Source organism: Uranotaenia lowii, unplaced genomic scaffold, assembly GCF_029784155.1.
Source record: "Uranotaenia lowii strain MFRU-FL unplaced genomic scaffold, ASM2978415v1 HiC_scaffold_205, whole genome shotgun sequence".
NCBI classification, from domain to species: domain Eukaryota; kingdom Metazoa; phylum Arthropoda; class Insecta; order Diptera; family Culicidae; genus Uranotaenia; species Uranotaenia lowii.
Window position 1 is genome coordinate 7,668 of NW_026598097.1, and position 17,462 is coordinate 25,129.

At 37.8% G+C, this 17,462-nt stretch overlaps 2 protein-coding genes and 1 pseudogene across 7 annotated transcripts in view; all 3 read right to left on the bottom strand.

Annotated features, from left to right (window-relative positions):
- Positions 1-7,538: 7,538 nt before the first annotated feature.
- LOC129759616 (arrestin domain-containing protein 3-like) lies at positions 7,539-9,389 on the bottom strand (annotated as a pseudogene).
- A 1,707-nt stretch (positions 9,390-11,096) lies between these two features.
- Positions 11,097-13,478, bottom strand: LOC129759614 (arrestin domain-containing protein 3-like). Its single transcript, XM_055757098.1, has 3 exons — positions 12,989-13,478; positions 11,995-12,918; positions 11,097-11,595 (listed from the first exon to the last, which is right to left on the bottom strand). The coding sequence occupies exons 1-3, from the start codon at positions 13,101-13,103 to the stop codon at positions 11,372-11,374; spliced, it is 1,263 nt and encodes a 420-aa protein (XP_055613073.1). The 5' UTR covers positions 13,104-13,478; the 3' UTR covers positions 11,097-11,371.
- A 30-nt stretch (positions 13,479-13,508) lies between these two features.
- LOC129759611 (arrestin domain-containing protein 3-like) overlaps positions 13,509-17,462 on the bottom strand; it is a 33,796-nt gene continuing 29,842 nt past the window's right edge. For 2 of the 6 annotated variants that reach the window (XM_055757095.1, XM_055757093.1), the window contains exons 2-4: positions 15,263-15,385; positions 14,240-15,199; positions 13,509-14,181 (exon numbers count right to left, since the gene is read on the bottom strand). In XM_055757095.1, the coding sequence (XP_055613070.1) occupies positions 13,982-14,181; positions 14,240-15,199; positions 15,263-15,380 (1,278 nt within the window). In that variant the 5' untranslated portion in view covers positions 15,381-15,385 and the 3' untranslated portion in view covers positions 13,509-13,981. Of the gene's footprint in view, positions 14,182-14,239; positions 15,200-15,262; positions 15,386-16,050; positions 16,426-16,491; positions 17,422-17,462 lie in introns of those variants that run through there. The other 4 variants (XM_055757081.1, XM_055757080.1, XM_055757094.1 and 1 more) reach the window with 4 other exon arrangements.

Consider the following 17,462-nt stretch of genomic DNA (forward strand, 5'->3'; position numbering starts at 1 on the left):
ATGCTACTCAAGATGTCTGAATGAAGAATTTGAAAGTATTCTAGTATAATCTGTGATTCATTTTTCAATTTGGTTTAAATACAATTAAATGCAATTCGGATTCCAAGATCGCAGGCGTGGCTAAGTAGAACAAGTTCCACATCGCCAATGGTTGCTACTCCGTGATTGACCGAGGCCATCAATTTTGTTCAGATGTCAAATGAACGGAACCTGGGATTGGCTACATATTCACAATGAACAAAACTGATGCTCTCTCTTTAAACATCAATAACAACGCCGGCCACGTCCTAGTAGTCAATAGATAGATTAGGAAAAATGAGAAAGGGATGAAAGAACAAATTTACGCCTAAGGACCGAGGTCACCTCTGCATCCTTGCAAAAAAATTTGGTTGGGAATGTAGGGGAAAGGAAATTATTAGGAAACACTTTTGACTAGTGTTGTGCTTTTAGCTTTTTCTGCTGAAATATAATGTTTTATTATAACATCTACCCCCTTCTTACTGACCAAAAGTTAGGAAAAATACTCACGGCACATGAATTCTTTATAAGTAAAACGCCTTATAAAACCATTTGTTAATAAAAAAATATATATATATTAAAACTTAGCCAGATAAGAAAACATGTTTTGGAATGGTAATTATGAATAAAACACTATTGAAGTCAATTGTTTGTATAAACTTGATTCTTATCTTCATATCTCTGATAGTCGTTGCTAACATCATTAAAAGTTCGAAATGATATTCAAACTGATGTTCTTAATCATATTTATGTGGGAATTCAAAAACCAATAAAAAGTTTAGAAGATCTAAAAATTTGGTGAAAAACTCAGAAATAGAATGAAATAAAAAACATAATTGATTGAACCGTTGGAGGAAACTCGTAAAAATAGAACTTTTATCATTTTCAACAGAAATGGAAACTATGATCACATATAAAAACGAAGAATTCATCATGTAACGACTTCCCGTATTTTTTCTTCAACCACAACAAAACATGCAAACATTGCAATTAAACTTAAAATTTGAATTGGTGAAATAACGATTGGATGGTTCATAATCATCGCATCCAAATGACGAAATGTTTTTTGGGACATTATGAATATGGCACAAACATTTATTAATAATTTGCTACATTGAAAACATTGTAGTGTTAAAGTTCAAATCCCTACATAGAAGTTTTGATTGACTGATTAGAAAAATCACGAGAATACTTAGCTTTGACGTTTCTGGGGACCAAAAAACATGAATGAATGACTCCGAAGGTTCATCCACGATCAGTATGAGCGGCCGACACCACTCCAGGAAGACAGGAACTGGATCAGATTTTCAGATAAGATGAGCTTCACCCTCTCGAAACACGTCGAGAACGTCCAAAAACTTCTTGATAGTTGATGGATTACATAAATAATAAGGACAAACGAACTTTAAAATAAGGGTTTAACGGCACTTGATTTCTTCCGCTGAAACAAAACACTTCTATTTTGTCAGTTTTATCAACTTTGTCCATTTAGTCAATTGTCAACTTTGGCAATTTTGACAATTTTGTCAATTTTAACAATTTGGTCAATTTTATCAAATTTGTCAGTTTGACAAAAATAAAATTGAGAAAAAAATTTAAAAAGAAATACAAAAATGATAGAATAATAGACCAAATCTATTTTATGGCAATTTGACAATTTTGATAAAATTGACAAAATTTATAAGATTGACAGTATTGACTGTATTTACAAAAATGACAAAAAAGAAAAAAATCTTAAAAATAACAAAATTGTAAAAATTTACCGAATATACAAAATTGACCAAAGTTGATAAAATTGACAAAATATACATGATTGACCAAATTCACAAAATAAACAAAATATATCAATTTTATCAGTTTTATCAAAAAAAATGATAAAAAATGAAAAAAATTATAAAAAATTGTTGAAAATAATAAAATTGACAAATTTGACATCATCAAAACTTTTGCTCAATTTGAACAATTTTGTCAATTTTTAATTTTTTGTCAATTTAGTCTATTTTGTAAATTTTGTGAATTTGGTAAATTTTGTGATTTTTGTCTTTTTTGTGAACTTAGTCAATTTCGTCAATTTAGTCAATCCGATATGTTTTGTCAATATTATCAACTTTGTCAACTTTGTCAATTTAGACTATTTTGTCATTTTTCCCATTTTTGTAAATTCAAAAAATTTTGTCGATTTTGTCAATCTTATATATTTTATCAATTTTATCAACTTTGTCCATTTTGAAAATTTTAACCATTTTGGTAAATTTTGTCAGTTTTGACAATTCGATCAATTTTGTCAATTTTATCAAAATTGTCAATTTTGTAAATTCAGTCAATTTCGTCAATCTTGTGTATTTTGTCAATTTTGTGATTTTTTTCAATGACTTCATTATTGTCAATTTTATCAATTTGGTAATTTTTTCATCAGTTTTGTCATTATTTTTTTAAATGTTGGTAAATTTTGTCAATTTTTATCAATTTTGTTAATTTTGCCAAAATGGTCAATTTCGACAGTTTTGTCAGTATCATAATTTTTTTCGATATGTTTTGTCAATTTTGGTCTATTTGGCCAGTTTTATCAATTGTGTCAAATTTGTCAAACTTTCTAATTCAGTTGATTTTGCCAATTTTGTTAATTTTGTCAATATTTTCGATATTATAATTTTTGTCGATGATGGCAATTTGATCAATTTTATCAATTTGGTCGTTATTGTCGATAATGTCGCTTTGGTCAATTTGGTGAATTTTCACAATTTGGTTTATTTTGCCAATTTGTCGATTCCGTCATTTTAGTGAATTGTCGTTTTTGTGATTTTTTATATCAATGTCATTTTAATCAATTGTCGGAAAGACCAAGTCGATGGCGATCAACACAGGAAATCTCTTCAGTTTCATGGTAGCTGGGCCATAAGTTGAGAAAGTGAAGTGCTTCCAGTATTTTGGTAGCCTAATGATTCTATCGAAAAAGATATCGAAAGCCGGGTCAGAATGGCCCGATTCACGTTTGCGAGTCTCCGAGAGATCTGGCGGTCACGTCAGGAATCTCTTCAAACAATCTTCAATTTAAACGTCGAATTCGTATTGTCATACGAATGTGAAACATATGGTTCACATATGCGGTAACGACGCGAAAACTGCAAGTTTTTGTTAAACGCTGCCCGCGGAATATTGTTTTTTTTTTTCAAGGCATCCAATTTTGAAACGATGTTTCTTTGACCGTTCGACAACTGTCGAAGTCTGATGATCCTGCAACACCATTTTCTCGCCCTGGATCGCTTGCCGCCTTTCAACTTCGGTTGGATGGTTTTTTCCTATCTTTTTATGGTGGGAGTGCGGTTGCGCCTTCCTCATCGCTGTCGTCTTCTTCCTCATTTTTTCCAGCAGTGCTACTGCCGCCGGATTCTCGACTATCCTCTTCGGCTTCTTCTTTTGCGATCTTATGTTTCCCCTTTTGCTCAGGAAACGGTGGTATTATCTCCGGAATAACCATTCTCTCGTCGGCACTTGGAGCCTTGCATAAACGATTCATCCGCCAATAGAAGAGGCTGCCTTTCGCCTTAGCAACACTGATTGTGCCGCCGTCCTTCCTCAGAATTGCACGGTCAGGTTTGAACTCCACGTGCACACCCGCTTTTAGTAGTCTCGCTAACGACAGCACATTGTACTTGAGCTGCTTGACGGACAGTACATTGCCAAACGATAACTTGTACTGATTTCTCCCAACGGCCGACACGCCTTTCACGGTACATTCCTTCTTTGCTATCAGCACCTCGACTCGCCTCGGGACAAGCACGCTTCTTATGCCCAACCTTTCCTTAATTGTAGCATTTTCCGGGAAAATTCGCTGACTTCCTACGTAATTTTCCAGATTTGGCCGCAAACGCCACCTCGTCAGAACCGTTGAAAACACTCGGTCCGAATTCTCTTCCAGAACGCTTCCTCTCTTCTGCTAAAATGCGTGCTTTTACGATATCAAGCCTTATTTGTTGATCGTCCAAATTTTCCATCGCCGTGGTTACGACTTCGCTGCCGTGATATGACGAAGTGACGAATAAAACATTTTGTATTTTCGTCAATTAAAGCGATTTTGGTCTTTTAGCTTAATATTCATTACTCCAAGATTTTTAACGAAATATAATCTGTACAATCTGTTCTTAAATGTATGTTAAATAAAGCCTTTCGGGTTACAACTCCTTATTTTGCCTACATAAGTTCTTAAAACACATTAGTCACTTCGGCGTAAAAACATAAGTTTTGTTTTAACGATTATACGCCGAAGTGACTAATGTCCTACTAACTATGGTAGTTAGTAGGCTTGTGCCAACTTCCGAATAGAAGAAATTGAACAAGTTTTTCTATTTCATTAAAATAGCCGGCGCGTTGGAACTTATTCAAGCATATTCGAGCAAGCCGTTGGGTATTTTTGAAGATATTGGAGAGTTTGAAGAGATGTTGGGAACAATAAATGAGAAATGAAATATTTCATCGATAAGAACAAAATAACTAAACCTACTTAAAATTTGTTTTAATTTCCGCCAGCTGCGAACGTACCTAAACCAAACAAAAATAAAAACAGGCTGAAAAAGCGCGAACAAAATAAACCAAGGCGATGAGTCCTGCACTTAACTACAGAGAATTTTGGGAGATGCTCGACGAATGAATGTATTTTGAAGAATTTTAACTAATTAAAATTATGCTTTTGTTCAATAAACAAATTTATCGTAATTAGTGCACATCATTTCATTTTAATTGAAAACTGAAAACGTTTACTTTATGAGATCATTGCGCACTAACGAATAATTTTAACTCTTCATTTTATAATATTTTATATTTTCCATAAAAAACTCATTAAGAAAATCATATTTAAAAAAATGTATTGATTTTTGTAAATTTGCTTCATTTATAACATTATCAAACAACGCCATACACAAAGTACTTCTGCATTAGATTGATTTGCTGGAAAATAATTAAACCTATTTTCTGAAAATATATAAATTTGTATAAACTAACATATCAAATTTGATATAAGGTACACCGGGGCAAGTGCAAACTCGGGGCAAGTGCAAACGATCAACTTTCCTCTGTTACAAAAAAATTAAAAAATATTTCTTCTTCTAGAAGTTGTTGTTGTTGTCCAAACCAACAATCTGACATAGATAAACTAAACTTTTTTTTCAATTATTCACTAAAAACACGGCACTGTTTGATTACACACGAATTCAAGTACGTACTAGACATGAAAAGTGTGTTTTGGTTTTGCTTTTTTTGGCTACAAAAAAGGGCATTTAAATCCGATTTTTCGTCGAAAGGTGAGTGTTTGGGACTGATATTCAGGTGAAAGCAGAAAATTTATGATAAATTTCCAGTAGACCTTAAAATTGTGAAAATCATATTCACTCCTGTCAACCCACACTGAGGGGCAAGTGCAAACGACACTACCGGGGTAAGTGCAAACGCACCTTTAAGCCATGTAACATCAGACATTAAAAAAAAAATCATCTCAAAAATGGTTCAGCATTATATTAGAGTGGTCAGAAAGGGTATCCAAAGTGTTGTATCTGAAGCGGATATTCAAAATTCCGTAATGCCTTGGCAAATGAAGGTCTTTTGCTTCAAATAACACTCAGCAAAACTGAAGTTCCAAAAAGTAATTAATATAGCAGAAAAACAGCAAATACATCAAAAAAAAGTTGATAAAACATACCGGAACATGTATTAAATTCGTTTTAGCAACGATACACTGACGCATCTTTGAATAAGTTTGGAAAAAGCATTGCGTTTGCACTTGCCCCCATAAACGGGGCAAGTGCAAACTTAGAAATTTTTTCACAAAAGTGCCGTTACTTTTTACCAACATTTTTTAATTTTTCACTTTCAACGGGAATTTGTTGAGAACCATTTTAATGATGCAACGAACGATAATTGATAATTCTTGAAGATTTACATATTTATCTAGGACATGTGAAAGTTGAACTATGGTGAAAACCGTTTGCACTTGCCCCGGTGTACCTTAACTAAAAATTTTCGGCTAAAAAATTTTTCAAATTATTTTATATGGGACCCCCCCTCCCATTTACTAAGGTGGGAGGGGTGTCTTTTCTTTTAAAATATCATTATGTCAAGATAGGTATATGTCCTAAATTTTATGAAAATCGTCTCAAAATTATTTGAACTGTTTTCCATATCTCTCCCATGAATTAACGGATATTAGTCACATCGGCGTCAAAATGGCACATTCGTCACTTTGTTTTTCTGGATTTACTCGAAAACTATATGGAATATCAAAAAACTTTTCAGTGCGTTTGAGAGCTATTAGAAAACTGTATTAAATGACGTCAAAAAGTAAAAACCGATAAAAATGGATGTTCGTCACTTCGTCATATCACGGCAGTTCGTAGCTGGGTGGCAACGATATGAAAAGCTGACTCACCATATCAAGCTCAGTCACAGTGGCACCGGCATCCTTCAGCTGTCTCACGAGCTCATCGAACCGACGAAAATGATCCGCCAGCAACGTCTCTTCTTCCATCTGCAGTATAGCCAAGGACCGCCAAATCTACGTCTGGGAGGCAAAACCTTATTTAGCGAAGGTGCTTGCCAACGACATCCACATCTCTTTGGTCGTCTCCTTGTCGCGCACGTACTCTAAATGGCTATCCGCAATAAACACCACCAGGAGTGCTTTCGCCTTCTCGTCCCTCTCGAAAAACGCTGCATTCGTTGCCGCTTCTCTGGAAGGATCCGCCGTGATAGTGTCCTTCACTTCATGCGCCAAAAGTTGAGTCCCCACTCGAAACCACCACGTGTCGTAGTTCTCGCCAGCGAACTGCACGATGCCAACTTTCTTCGGGTTGTTCATCTTGAACCGGAAACTTTTCGCAGACTTCGAGAACTTTTAAACTTTATTCCAGCTTTAGGTATGGCGTGACTGGGCCCATAACCTATTGAGAAACACGTCTTTACGTTTTCGATGATGGTTTATCACAGGACAACTTATGATACTAGGCTTATTTACTACGTGCATAGCAACTTGAGTTGCTATGCTCCTTATATACAAATAGCTGTAAATCGCTGACTGCTATGATTTCCAACAAATATTATCAACGCTTGGTGGCCTGGAAACTGGATTTCAAACGTGGAACACAGAGATGGACTATAGGCACTCGCTGCGAAGAGACGAAAACAAGATTTGTAGAAAGACGTAGTCTAGCCGCTGAAATACGCAACGTGATAAGAAACTCGGCTGGTAGCAAATGCATTCATTCGGCTGCATATTCAGAAAATGGAAATATCCTTGCCAAAAAAAAACGTCTGATGATAATAACAGAAACTTAAAAAGACCCAATTTGCATTAAAGGTTCTCTGATCACATCAGATGTCTCGGCGAATGGAAATCCGAGTCTTCAACTTAAACGTCAAATCCATGTTGTTGTACGGGTACCACGGTGACGGAGTGAAAATTAGATCGCCAGTGTTATCAAAAGGCATAATTGAAAATGAATTGTTCATACGCTGCAGAGAGGTATTAAGAATGGAATGGATATCGAAGACGAGGCAGGCCGCGAAGCTCGTGGCGATCAAGCTTAGTCGCAGAAAGAAAAACCGTAGACGAAAATCTTGACTGGTTTTGAGTGAAGACGTTGGCTTCACGTGTCGTCAACAATAGGGGGAGATCTTTTATTTCGGCAGGCAATCGACGCTGATACGTTAAGCAATTTAGTGAATTGTCGTAACTATTTGGTTTTGAACATTTTATCATAAAATAGCCGATAAAACGAATCAAATCAAATCACATAACCGCCTTTTCTTGGAAGGACTTCTGCTGTTCTTCGGCATGATCCAGCTGCTGCATTTGATTGCCTCGATGATTGTTTGGTACCTCACTTTCGCTGAACCGGTACACCATGTATCGCGGCGTGTAGTCTCGCCAGCCGATTTCGTTGGTTTCTCCGTCATCTTGGATGTTGGTGTGATTCGCATTCAGCACCTCCTCGTACGTTGGTGGTGCTAGAAACAAAAACAGATACGTAATCGATTTGCAAGCGATTTCATATCATAAACACATTAACCAATAAATATTTTCAGAGGCTCTGATAAGAATTCGATGACAATTGATTGTTTTTTCTCTCTCCTCATTATCGATAGGTGGAATACATACGCAAATCAGCTGGGAAGCTTGGCATCGCAACTGGGACTTCGGCCGTTGAGCTAGACGGCGCCGTTGGCTGGACTATCACCGGTTGTGCAACAATGGATGTTTCGAATCCTGGTACGGCGTCCATCGACAGAGGAATGGTTCCGATGGTGATTGGAATTTGGATACGAGGATTGATAGCTAGCCCGTTTATTTTACCTTCAACTTCGATGGCATACGTTACGGTAAGTACCTGGCAGGATTTGCTAGTGGGTGGTAGTGCTGGGATTTGTATGTACTGCTCAAAAGACCCTTGATTTTTCGGTTCCAATCCAGGACAACGTGTTTCAGCAATGATCGATGGAATTGTTTTCACTCGACAGTACGGATGTTGACTGATGAACGATGCTAAGCGAACTAGTTTAGTTGAAATTTCGTTTAGCTGTTTTTTGCTCTGATTGTTCACTTCTATTTTTACGGCAACGGTTTGACCTGGAACGTATCCCGAAATAGGAGTTTCTGCCGAAATGTACATCGGATCAGATCGACAAGGTCCGCAACAAAATGTTTTAGATTTATCCAACTTGGTAGGGTAACGTATTTCGTAGGCTTCCTCATTCAAATTCACATGGCGAAGTATAGTGAAGGCAACTTTGTAGGATTGATCAATTTTCCAGGAACGTTCTAGAACCACCTTCACCGTGTATCGGACATGCCCATGCTCGGCTTCTACCGAGGTTACCAAATTGTGAGGTAGCGCACACGAAAACCTATACGTGTGAATCCAGGCAACAAATCAATATTGTTTCCTTCTTTTGATCCCACCAAATACGTTGTAGAGTGCAGATAATCTTGGCGTCCGCTATAATGGACCGTACGTCGATTCTTACCAGCACCTTCTGTTTCGGTCCATTTCACCTCAGCTACTCCATTGATTTGTAGAGCAACTCCTAAATAATGTTTTTGAAAATGTTTAAACACCTGTGAATTCCATTCCCATGTAGATAATTGACCCATGATGACTCATACCTCGCACTTTGGTAACTTCCGTCAAACGAAGCTCAACACCCCCGGACAAAGTTTGTCCCGGAAAATACACACCGTATGGATTTTGGTCGAATTTGATTTCACAACTGGTGGCCATTGTTAGAGGAAAAACCTATTTAGATTCCCACTCTGTTACATATCCTGCTGATTTTCTTCACTGAAACCTGCGACAGACTGTATGGTTCGATCGAGAATAAGCGTGCGAGGAAATTTTGCTATCGGCCATCAGCGTGAATGTGAACGCGGGGAATTTGCCATTAAAAACAAGATTGATAAGATATCGTGCATGAAAACAATTGACCGACAACACGTCGGTATTCCTATAAGAATTTCATGACACATACTGTTTAGATAATAAGCTGGTACTGGAGCTGAATGTGTATCATAATTTTTGAGTAAAGCTTAGTTCTTTTAGAAATGGGACAGTTACGAATGCCTGTATCTCAAAAACCATTCGTTTGAACGAAATACTTTCTATGAAGAAAAAGAAGGCAATGTTATGATCTTTCATGAAAAAATTTGAAAAAAAAATATTTACCGTTTTTTGTTAAAGAAATTTCTACTTTATTCTTGGTATCTCTCATTGGCCGGCGCACACTTTGTTTAGTCATGGTATTGATCAGTTTCTCCAACTTACACTTCGTAAAATCTATATTTTAGGTGGCTTCACCTTCCTTCTTCAATTTCTGATACTTTTTGGTCCAATACTTCTCTGGAAACTGGAAACTGGAAGCATTTTAGTGGATACAGTTGTTTCGAAATGAACAAATTTGATTATTTTTGACCACATTTTTGAACGTTTTTTTTCGGTACCGGTTTTACAGCTTAAGAGCTTTGGAACTATCAAAAAATGGTTGTTTGAGGTTGGATTTTAATGAGTCATCACTAGGCAACACTTTCAGCTTATCGGAGAAAATTGTTTTGGACATATCAGCGATCTACCCTTGGTTTTTCGTTTATTGAAAATTAAAAATGCTGGTATGAGACTTGCATTCCTTGATAATCCTTAACCGTTGTTGCCGATCATCTGCTTCACTCCATTGCTTGATTTGAACTTTGTGGACATTATTGACAGTGTTTGCATACTTATCCACCACAAAAACTCAGTAATTCTTTGAATAATCAACGGTTTTGTCAGCTATCAATTTGATAATGACGAATTTTAAAGGAAACTGTGCAAAATTATTTTTTTCTTTTTCTCTTGCATCGTACATATCTCAAAAACGCATAAATTTTAAATTTTGGAAAAAATTGGTCAAATAGTACTTTTTACAGGCAACAAAATGTTGTTAAAATTTTTAAAATTCAATAACTAGTTAACGAGCTATTAGCAAATGAAAGTGTCCCATTTCTAAAAGAACTAAGCTTTAGAAATCAGATGTTGCCTTTAAATTCAAAATTTGGCTTTAGCAACAAAAAAAAATCATAATTTAAATAACTAAGACCCGAATAAACACTTAAGGTTTAAAGCTATTTAATTTGGTTTTAAAATAAAAATTTTTTACGCATAACGTCCAGATTAAGAACCAATAGAAAATCTAAACATAATACATAGACTTTTTTCAGGGAGTTTCATCCTATTGGATGATACATCCCACCTACATACATATATAGATGTTACAAAATGAAAACTTATCATAAATGATAGAATTTGTTATCAGAATTAAAAATTCAGAAAAAATTAAGAATACAAGAAATTAAAAAAAAATGACTCAAATTAGATCAAAATTAGATTTGACTCAGGAACAGAACAAATAATTATAAGCTCCTAATAAAAAATTATTTTCCATTCGCATGAACTTTTCAAAATTTTTCATCGTTTGATTGGTTCCGTCTCAAAAGTTGAGCCAATTTTCTGAATTTTGAAAACTTTTCAATTTCTGACGATTGAAAAAAAAAACGCGTCCACTTCATTTAGCCACAGTCTACCAAGTCTCTCTATAAAAATTTATTTCCAGAGTATAAAATTAGAAATTTAAGTTTAAAATACAAAATCGAAATTCCAGTGCATGTTTCAACATTTTTCGCTTGTTTGTTTGGTATTGACCCACAAAAAAAAGTTTTGTAAAAGAAACAGTTTTGCTTTATTTTAAAAAAAAGTATAACTTTCAAAATTTTTTACAATTATTGGTCCTAAGACATAATTAGTTACCAAATTTTTTTCACAGTTTTTTTTTTCCAATATCACATAATTGCTTTCTCGGGAACAGTTCGCTCGCCACCATCGGTCTCCATTGCATTGTTCTGCTGATGATCGCCGCCGTTTGGTGGAGCCGCCTCATCACTTTCGCTGAACCGATACACCATGTAGCGTGGTGTGTAGTCCCGCCAGCCGATTTCGTTAGTTTCGTCTTCATCTTGAATGTTGGTTCGATTCGCATTCACCACCTCCTCGTAGGATGGGGGTGCTGAAAGAAAAAAGAAATGGCAGTTTTTTGTTATTTTCTTCATTTCAGATCAGTCTTTATCTTTTTTTAATCATTTTTATCATTTTAGTCGTTGAGGTCAATTTAGTAATTTTTATCGTGTTTATTACTTTATTACTAGATAATTTTTGTTAGTTTTTCCCTTGCTTAAATTATTTTCATTTTTGTATCTGTTTCTGTATCTGTGGTCTGTCTTTTTGATCATTTTCGTTTATTTAGTCGTTTATTTTTTTCGATTTGCATTTTCTATGATAAGGTAAGACAATTCTGCTCCAATGCGACCGTCTCAACACATTGTTGTTGGATTTTGAATCTTTTTGACTTCAACGTACTTCAATAGTCGAATTGAGTTTACTTGCTAACATTATTTTCTCTACTTACGCAGTTCAGCCGGAAGCGCAACGATTCCAGCGTCAGTGATTGAGCTGGACGGTCCTGCTGTTGGTTGAACAATCACCGGAGGGGCCACTACGGCGGTTCCGAAACCCGGTACGGCGTTCATCGATAGGGGAATGGTTCCGATGGTGATTGGAATTTGGATACGAGGATTCACCACCGGTCCTCTGATTTTACCTTCAACTTCGATCGCGTAAGTCATGGTTAGCACTTGACAGGACTTACTAGTGGGTGGCAGAGGTGGGATAAGGATAAGCTGTTCGAAAGACCCCTTGGTTCTGGGTCCTATCCCCGCACAACGTGTTTCAACGATAACTGAAGACACCGTTCTGACTTTGCAGTATGGGGTCTGACTGATAAACGATACAATACCCACGAGTTTGGTTGAAAGTTCATCGAGCGGCTTGTTGCTCTGATTGTTAACCTCTATTTTAACGACAACGGTTTGTCCTGGGACGTATCCAGAAATTGGAGTTTCTGCCGAAATGTACATCGGTTCAGATCGACAAGGTCCACAACAAAACGTTTTAGATTTGTCCAACTTGGCAGGGTAACGTATCTCGTAGGCTTCTTCGTTCAAGTTGACATGGCGAAGTATGGTAAATGCCACTTTATACGATTGATCCTTTTTCCAAGAACGTTCTAGCACCACCTTAACTGTATACCGAACATGTCCATACTCCGCCTCCATCGAGGTTACCAAATTGTGCGGTAGAGCACACGAGAATCGGTACGTGTGAATTCCAGGCAAGAGTTCTACATTATTCCCCTCCTTGGATCCCGCCAAATACGTTGTAGAGTGCATGTAATTCTGCCGCCCCCGATAACGGACAGTACGTCGATTCTTACCAGCTCCCTTAGTCTCGGACCATTTCACCTCTGCCACTCCATTGATTTGCAGAGCAACTCCTGCGAAAAAAATGTACCCTTGTTAAACTCTCGCTTTTCTGAATCGGAACCTCTCGATGACTCATCATACCTCGCACTTTGGTAACTTCCGTCAAACACAGCTCTACACTACCGGACAACGTTTGTCCTGGAAAATATACACCGTATGGATTTTGGTCAAACTTGATTTCACAACTGGTAGCCATCGTTTTTGAGCAATAAAAACTATTCCATCTACTCCATTAGATATACGAAAAAAAATCCTCTCGCTAGAAAACTTGTGGCAGACTGTATGGTGTGTCGACTGATTAGAAGCTATGGGGAATTTTGCTAACTATCGAGTATCGGCGACACAATGTGAATTGTGAGAGAATTTGTCATTAAAAAGATTGATAAGATACCGGGCAAGGAACCAAGCGAGCAGCAGTTGATTGACGCGTCTATATTCTCGGGAGATTTTTATGGTTCAGCAGTTGAACGATTATTACTTAGCAATATTGTTGCGTACTGCGTTTTTAGTTCATAAATCAATTCAAAGAAATAATAAATTTATGGTAAATTTTTACTGATGTTGGTAGATTAGAGTTTAAGTTGATGAAAATGTTGATATGTTTATAAGTCTTATAAGTACTTTTATTAGGCCAAGTATTTTATTTTCCTAACAAAATGCTGCGTTCAAACATATCATAAAGGCACATTAGTTGTCGTTGAAATTTTTAAGGTCAATAAATTGACTATGGTCAGAGTAGAGTAGCAGTGATTCGTTCTTTGGAGCTTATGGCCCTTATTCTGCGCTGTGCGTGAGGTGATGACAGTCGAGTTACCCGAGGAACGTCACTTCGGATGAACTTTGGGAATGATCCTCTGTCACTTCACTAACATCGACTATTGGAGTAAGATGGCACTACTACTACCCCGTGACGGTAAGGTGACTCGACTATCCTCACCTCGGCGCGTCGCAGCGCAGAATAAGGGCCTATGATTGAGGTAGACTAGCGTTAAAAAGTAACCATCACAATAATCTCTGAAATGTGGACAATTCCAAATTCCATTTTCTTTTTAGTGATGATGATGAGTTAAAAAATCATTGCTTTGGCATCGGAAAATCTATTTGGCGGGTTGGATGATTTGTCCCGGATCCCGAAGCTCCGGCATCACCAAACTGATAGACCATATACTTCGGATTCCAACCGATCCCGGGGACTTGTCCTTCGTCCTGCAGATTCACCGGGATGGCATGTATCGCCTCTTCGTAGGATGGCGGAGCTGTAATTGAAAACCAAACTGTGTGGAACCTAACTATAAAACACTTCTTTAATATTCAATTTAGATAGTTTCTTACGAAGTTCTTCTGGAATCAACAGTGGAGCAGATGGAATTTCCGAGGCAGATGGCCTCGGTTGATCTACTACGGGGGCTTCATTAGTAACATTAGGGGCAGAACAATATCCTGGAACGGCTGTATTGGACAAAGGTACGGTTCCGATTGTAATAGGCATGTAGATCTGTGGATTGGTACCCCATCCGGAAACTTCAACATTGATCGAGATTGCATAGGTGATGCTTATAAGGTTACTAGTAAGGGTGGTTGGGGGTAAAGAGGGTATTTTGAGGAACTGTTCAATTATAACATTTTGTATTCTAAGGAACTGTTCAATTGTAACATTTTGTAGTGATCTAGCGCCACCAGTTCTGACCGTGGCCACTTCGCTATGAACGTATTTTTCCTTTGTGCGTGGGTATTCACATTTGTATATATCAGTTCGCACAAGTTTTGCTTCAAAATATTCAATTGAGTCGTGGCTGTGATTATAAACATCATACTTAATGGCCACAGTTTGCCCAGGAACGTATCCAGATATTGGTATTTCGGCAACTATAAACATGGAGTCCGAACTACACGGTCCACAGCAAGAGACCTTGGTTTCCTTTACCGTAATCGGTCGATAGATGTCCGGATTAATTTCATTGAAATCCAAATGTCTAAGCACCGTAAAGGGCTGTACGTATGTGTTATCATACTTCCAAGGCCTCTCCAGCCCAACTTTGGCCGTATAGCGTACGAATCCCCATTTACCTTCTATCGAGGTAGCAATCGTATAAGGAAGAGAGTAGGAAAACGGAAAAGAGTGATTCCCGGCGCTCAGCTCAAAGCGTTCACCGTGACTTGATCCTACTAAATAGGTCCTTATATCTATGTAGTCCTCATGGCCTGTATAATGTATCATTCTTCTGTCCTCGCCTATACCTTGCTTGTCGGTCCAACTGACTTCGGAATATCCTTTGAAATGCAAGTACACACCTGTAATATTCGTCCGAAAATTTAATTTAAAACTTTTGTATTTAAATTACCTAGAAGTTTTACCTGTCACCGTTTTGACCTTTGCCAGATCCATTTCAACACGCCCGGTTATTGTTTGACCCGCAAAAAATACTCCGTGTGAGTTCTGGTCAAAGACTATGTCGTACTTCGAAGTCATCATCTTTTCTGAAATAATGAACACTGTTTAGGCGCTAGAAATCAAGCTTCGGGAACTTAAGTCGAGAAGAATTGGGCACACGCTGTGGAGATATGAGAACGAGATTTGCAAAGAGGAGCTTGACCGGAATACAGACCGGCATTTTAGAAGCGGCGAGCCGAGAAGCTCGTGACGACGTATTTAGTCTAGCCGCTAAAATACAATTGATAGTCAACATCGTTTTTTTATAAGTTTGTAAAAAAAGGACCTGTGTTTTTTCATTTATGTAAGTAAAAAAAAATTTTTTATAAGACATTACTCCGTCTTAGTCGGTTTAGGCTTGGCAGACTGAATCAAAAAAAAAAAAAATCAACGTGGACAACTTAAAACTAACATTGTACACGAAGTACCGAGATGAGAATTGAACCCATGCCATCAGTGAAGCAGCGATTATCATCTTACCACGCTAACCGCTTGGCCACTGAGACGTACAACATTAAAATATGAAAAGTTCTTAATGTCATAAAAATGGATGTGAGAACCTTAACTTTTTCGTGGCCATGACGCTTACCAAGGTAGTTTACATGCCACATGACCCCTACCAAACCAAAAAATCAGCGTGAGATATGTGAGAGGAAAAAAAATAGAAATAAAATAAAAATAAGGTCGAGTATATTATTCTACTACGATTTACATTTTTTTTGCACTCGCTGCACGGGTTTTATAATCCTGAAATAAGTTGTCGATGAACTTTTTAAGTTCAATAGATTTATCATGGTCACAGTAGAATGGCAGTGATTCGTTCTTGGGAGATTATAATTGAGGTAGACTAGCGTGAAAGAGTAACCGCCACAACAATCTATTGAATGTCGACAAATCCTTATTAATCCTTATTGCTTTGGCATCGCAAAATCGATTCGGCGGGTAGGGTTCGTTCCGGATCCAGAAGGTCCGGGATCACCAAACTGATAGACCGTGTATTTCGGAGCCCAACCGATACCGGGGATTTGTCCTTCGTCCTGGAGATTCACTGGGGTGGCATGTATCGCCTCTTCGTAGCTTGGCGGAGCTGCAATTGAAATTCAACATGTGTGTAAGCTACTTGAACAATTTCAATTTTTGTATAGTTTCTCACGGAGTTCTTCCGGGAACAATGGTGGAGCAGATGGAATTTCCGGAGCGGAAGGCTTCGGTTGTTCTACTACGGGGGCTGCTTCGTTAGTTTCATTGGGGACAGAACAGTACCCCGGAATGGCAGTGTTGGACAAAGGTACGGTTCCGATTGTAATAGGCATGTAGATCTGTGGATTGATACCCCATCCGGAAACTTCAACATTGATCGAGATTGCATAGGTGATGCTTATAAGGTTACTAGTAAGGGTCGTTGGAGGTAAAGAGGGTATTTTGAGGAACTGTTCAATTATGACATTTTGTAGAGGTCCAGCGCCATCGGTTTTAATCGTGGCCACTTTGGTATCAACGGATTTTTCCTTTGTGCGTGGGTATTCACATTTGTACGAATCGGTTCGCACGAGGGTTGCCTCAAAATACTCTATTGAATTGTCGCTTTGATTAAAGATATCGTACTTAATGGCCACAGTTTGTCCAGGAACGTATCCAGATATTGGTATTTCGGCAACTATAAACATGGGGTCCGATCTACATGGCCCACAGCAAAAGACCTTGGTTTTTTTCACCGTGATCGGTCGATAGATGTCCGGATTATGTTGATTGAAATCCAAATGCCTCAGTACCGTAAAGGGCTGTACGTATGTGTTGTCATCACCCCAAGGCCTCTCCAGCACAACTTTTGCCGTATAGCGTACGAATCCCCATTTACCTTCTATCGAGGTAGCAAGCGTATACGGAAGAGAGTAGGAAAACGGGAAAGTGTGGTGCCCGGGCTTTAGCTCGATGGGTTGACCGTGGTTTGATCCTACTAAATAGGTCCTTATATCTATATAGTCCTCATGACCTGTGTAATGTACTGTTCTTCCGTTCTCACCTGTCCCTACATCTTCGGTAAAATTGACTTCGGAATATCCTTTGAAGTGCAGATACACGCCTGTAACGTTCATTCGAAAATTTCATTAGAAACTTTCCATT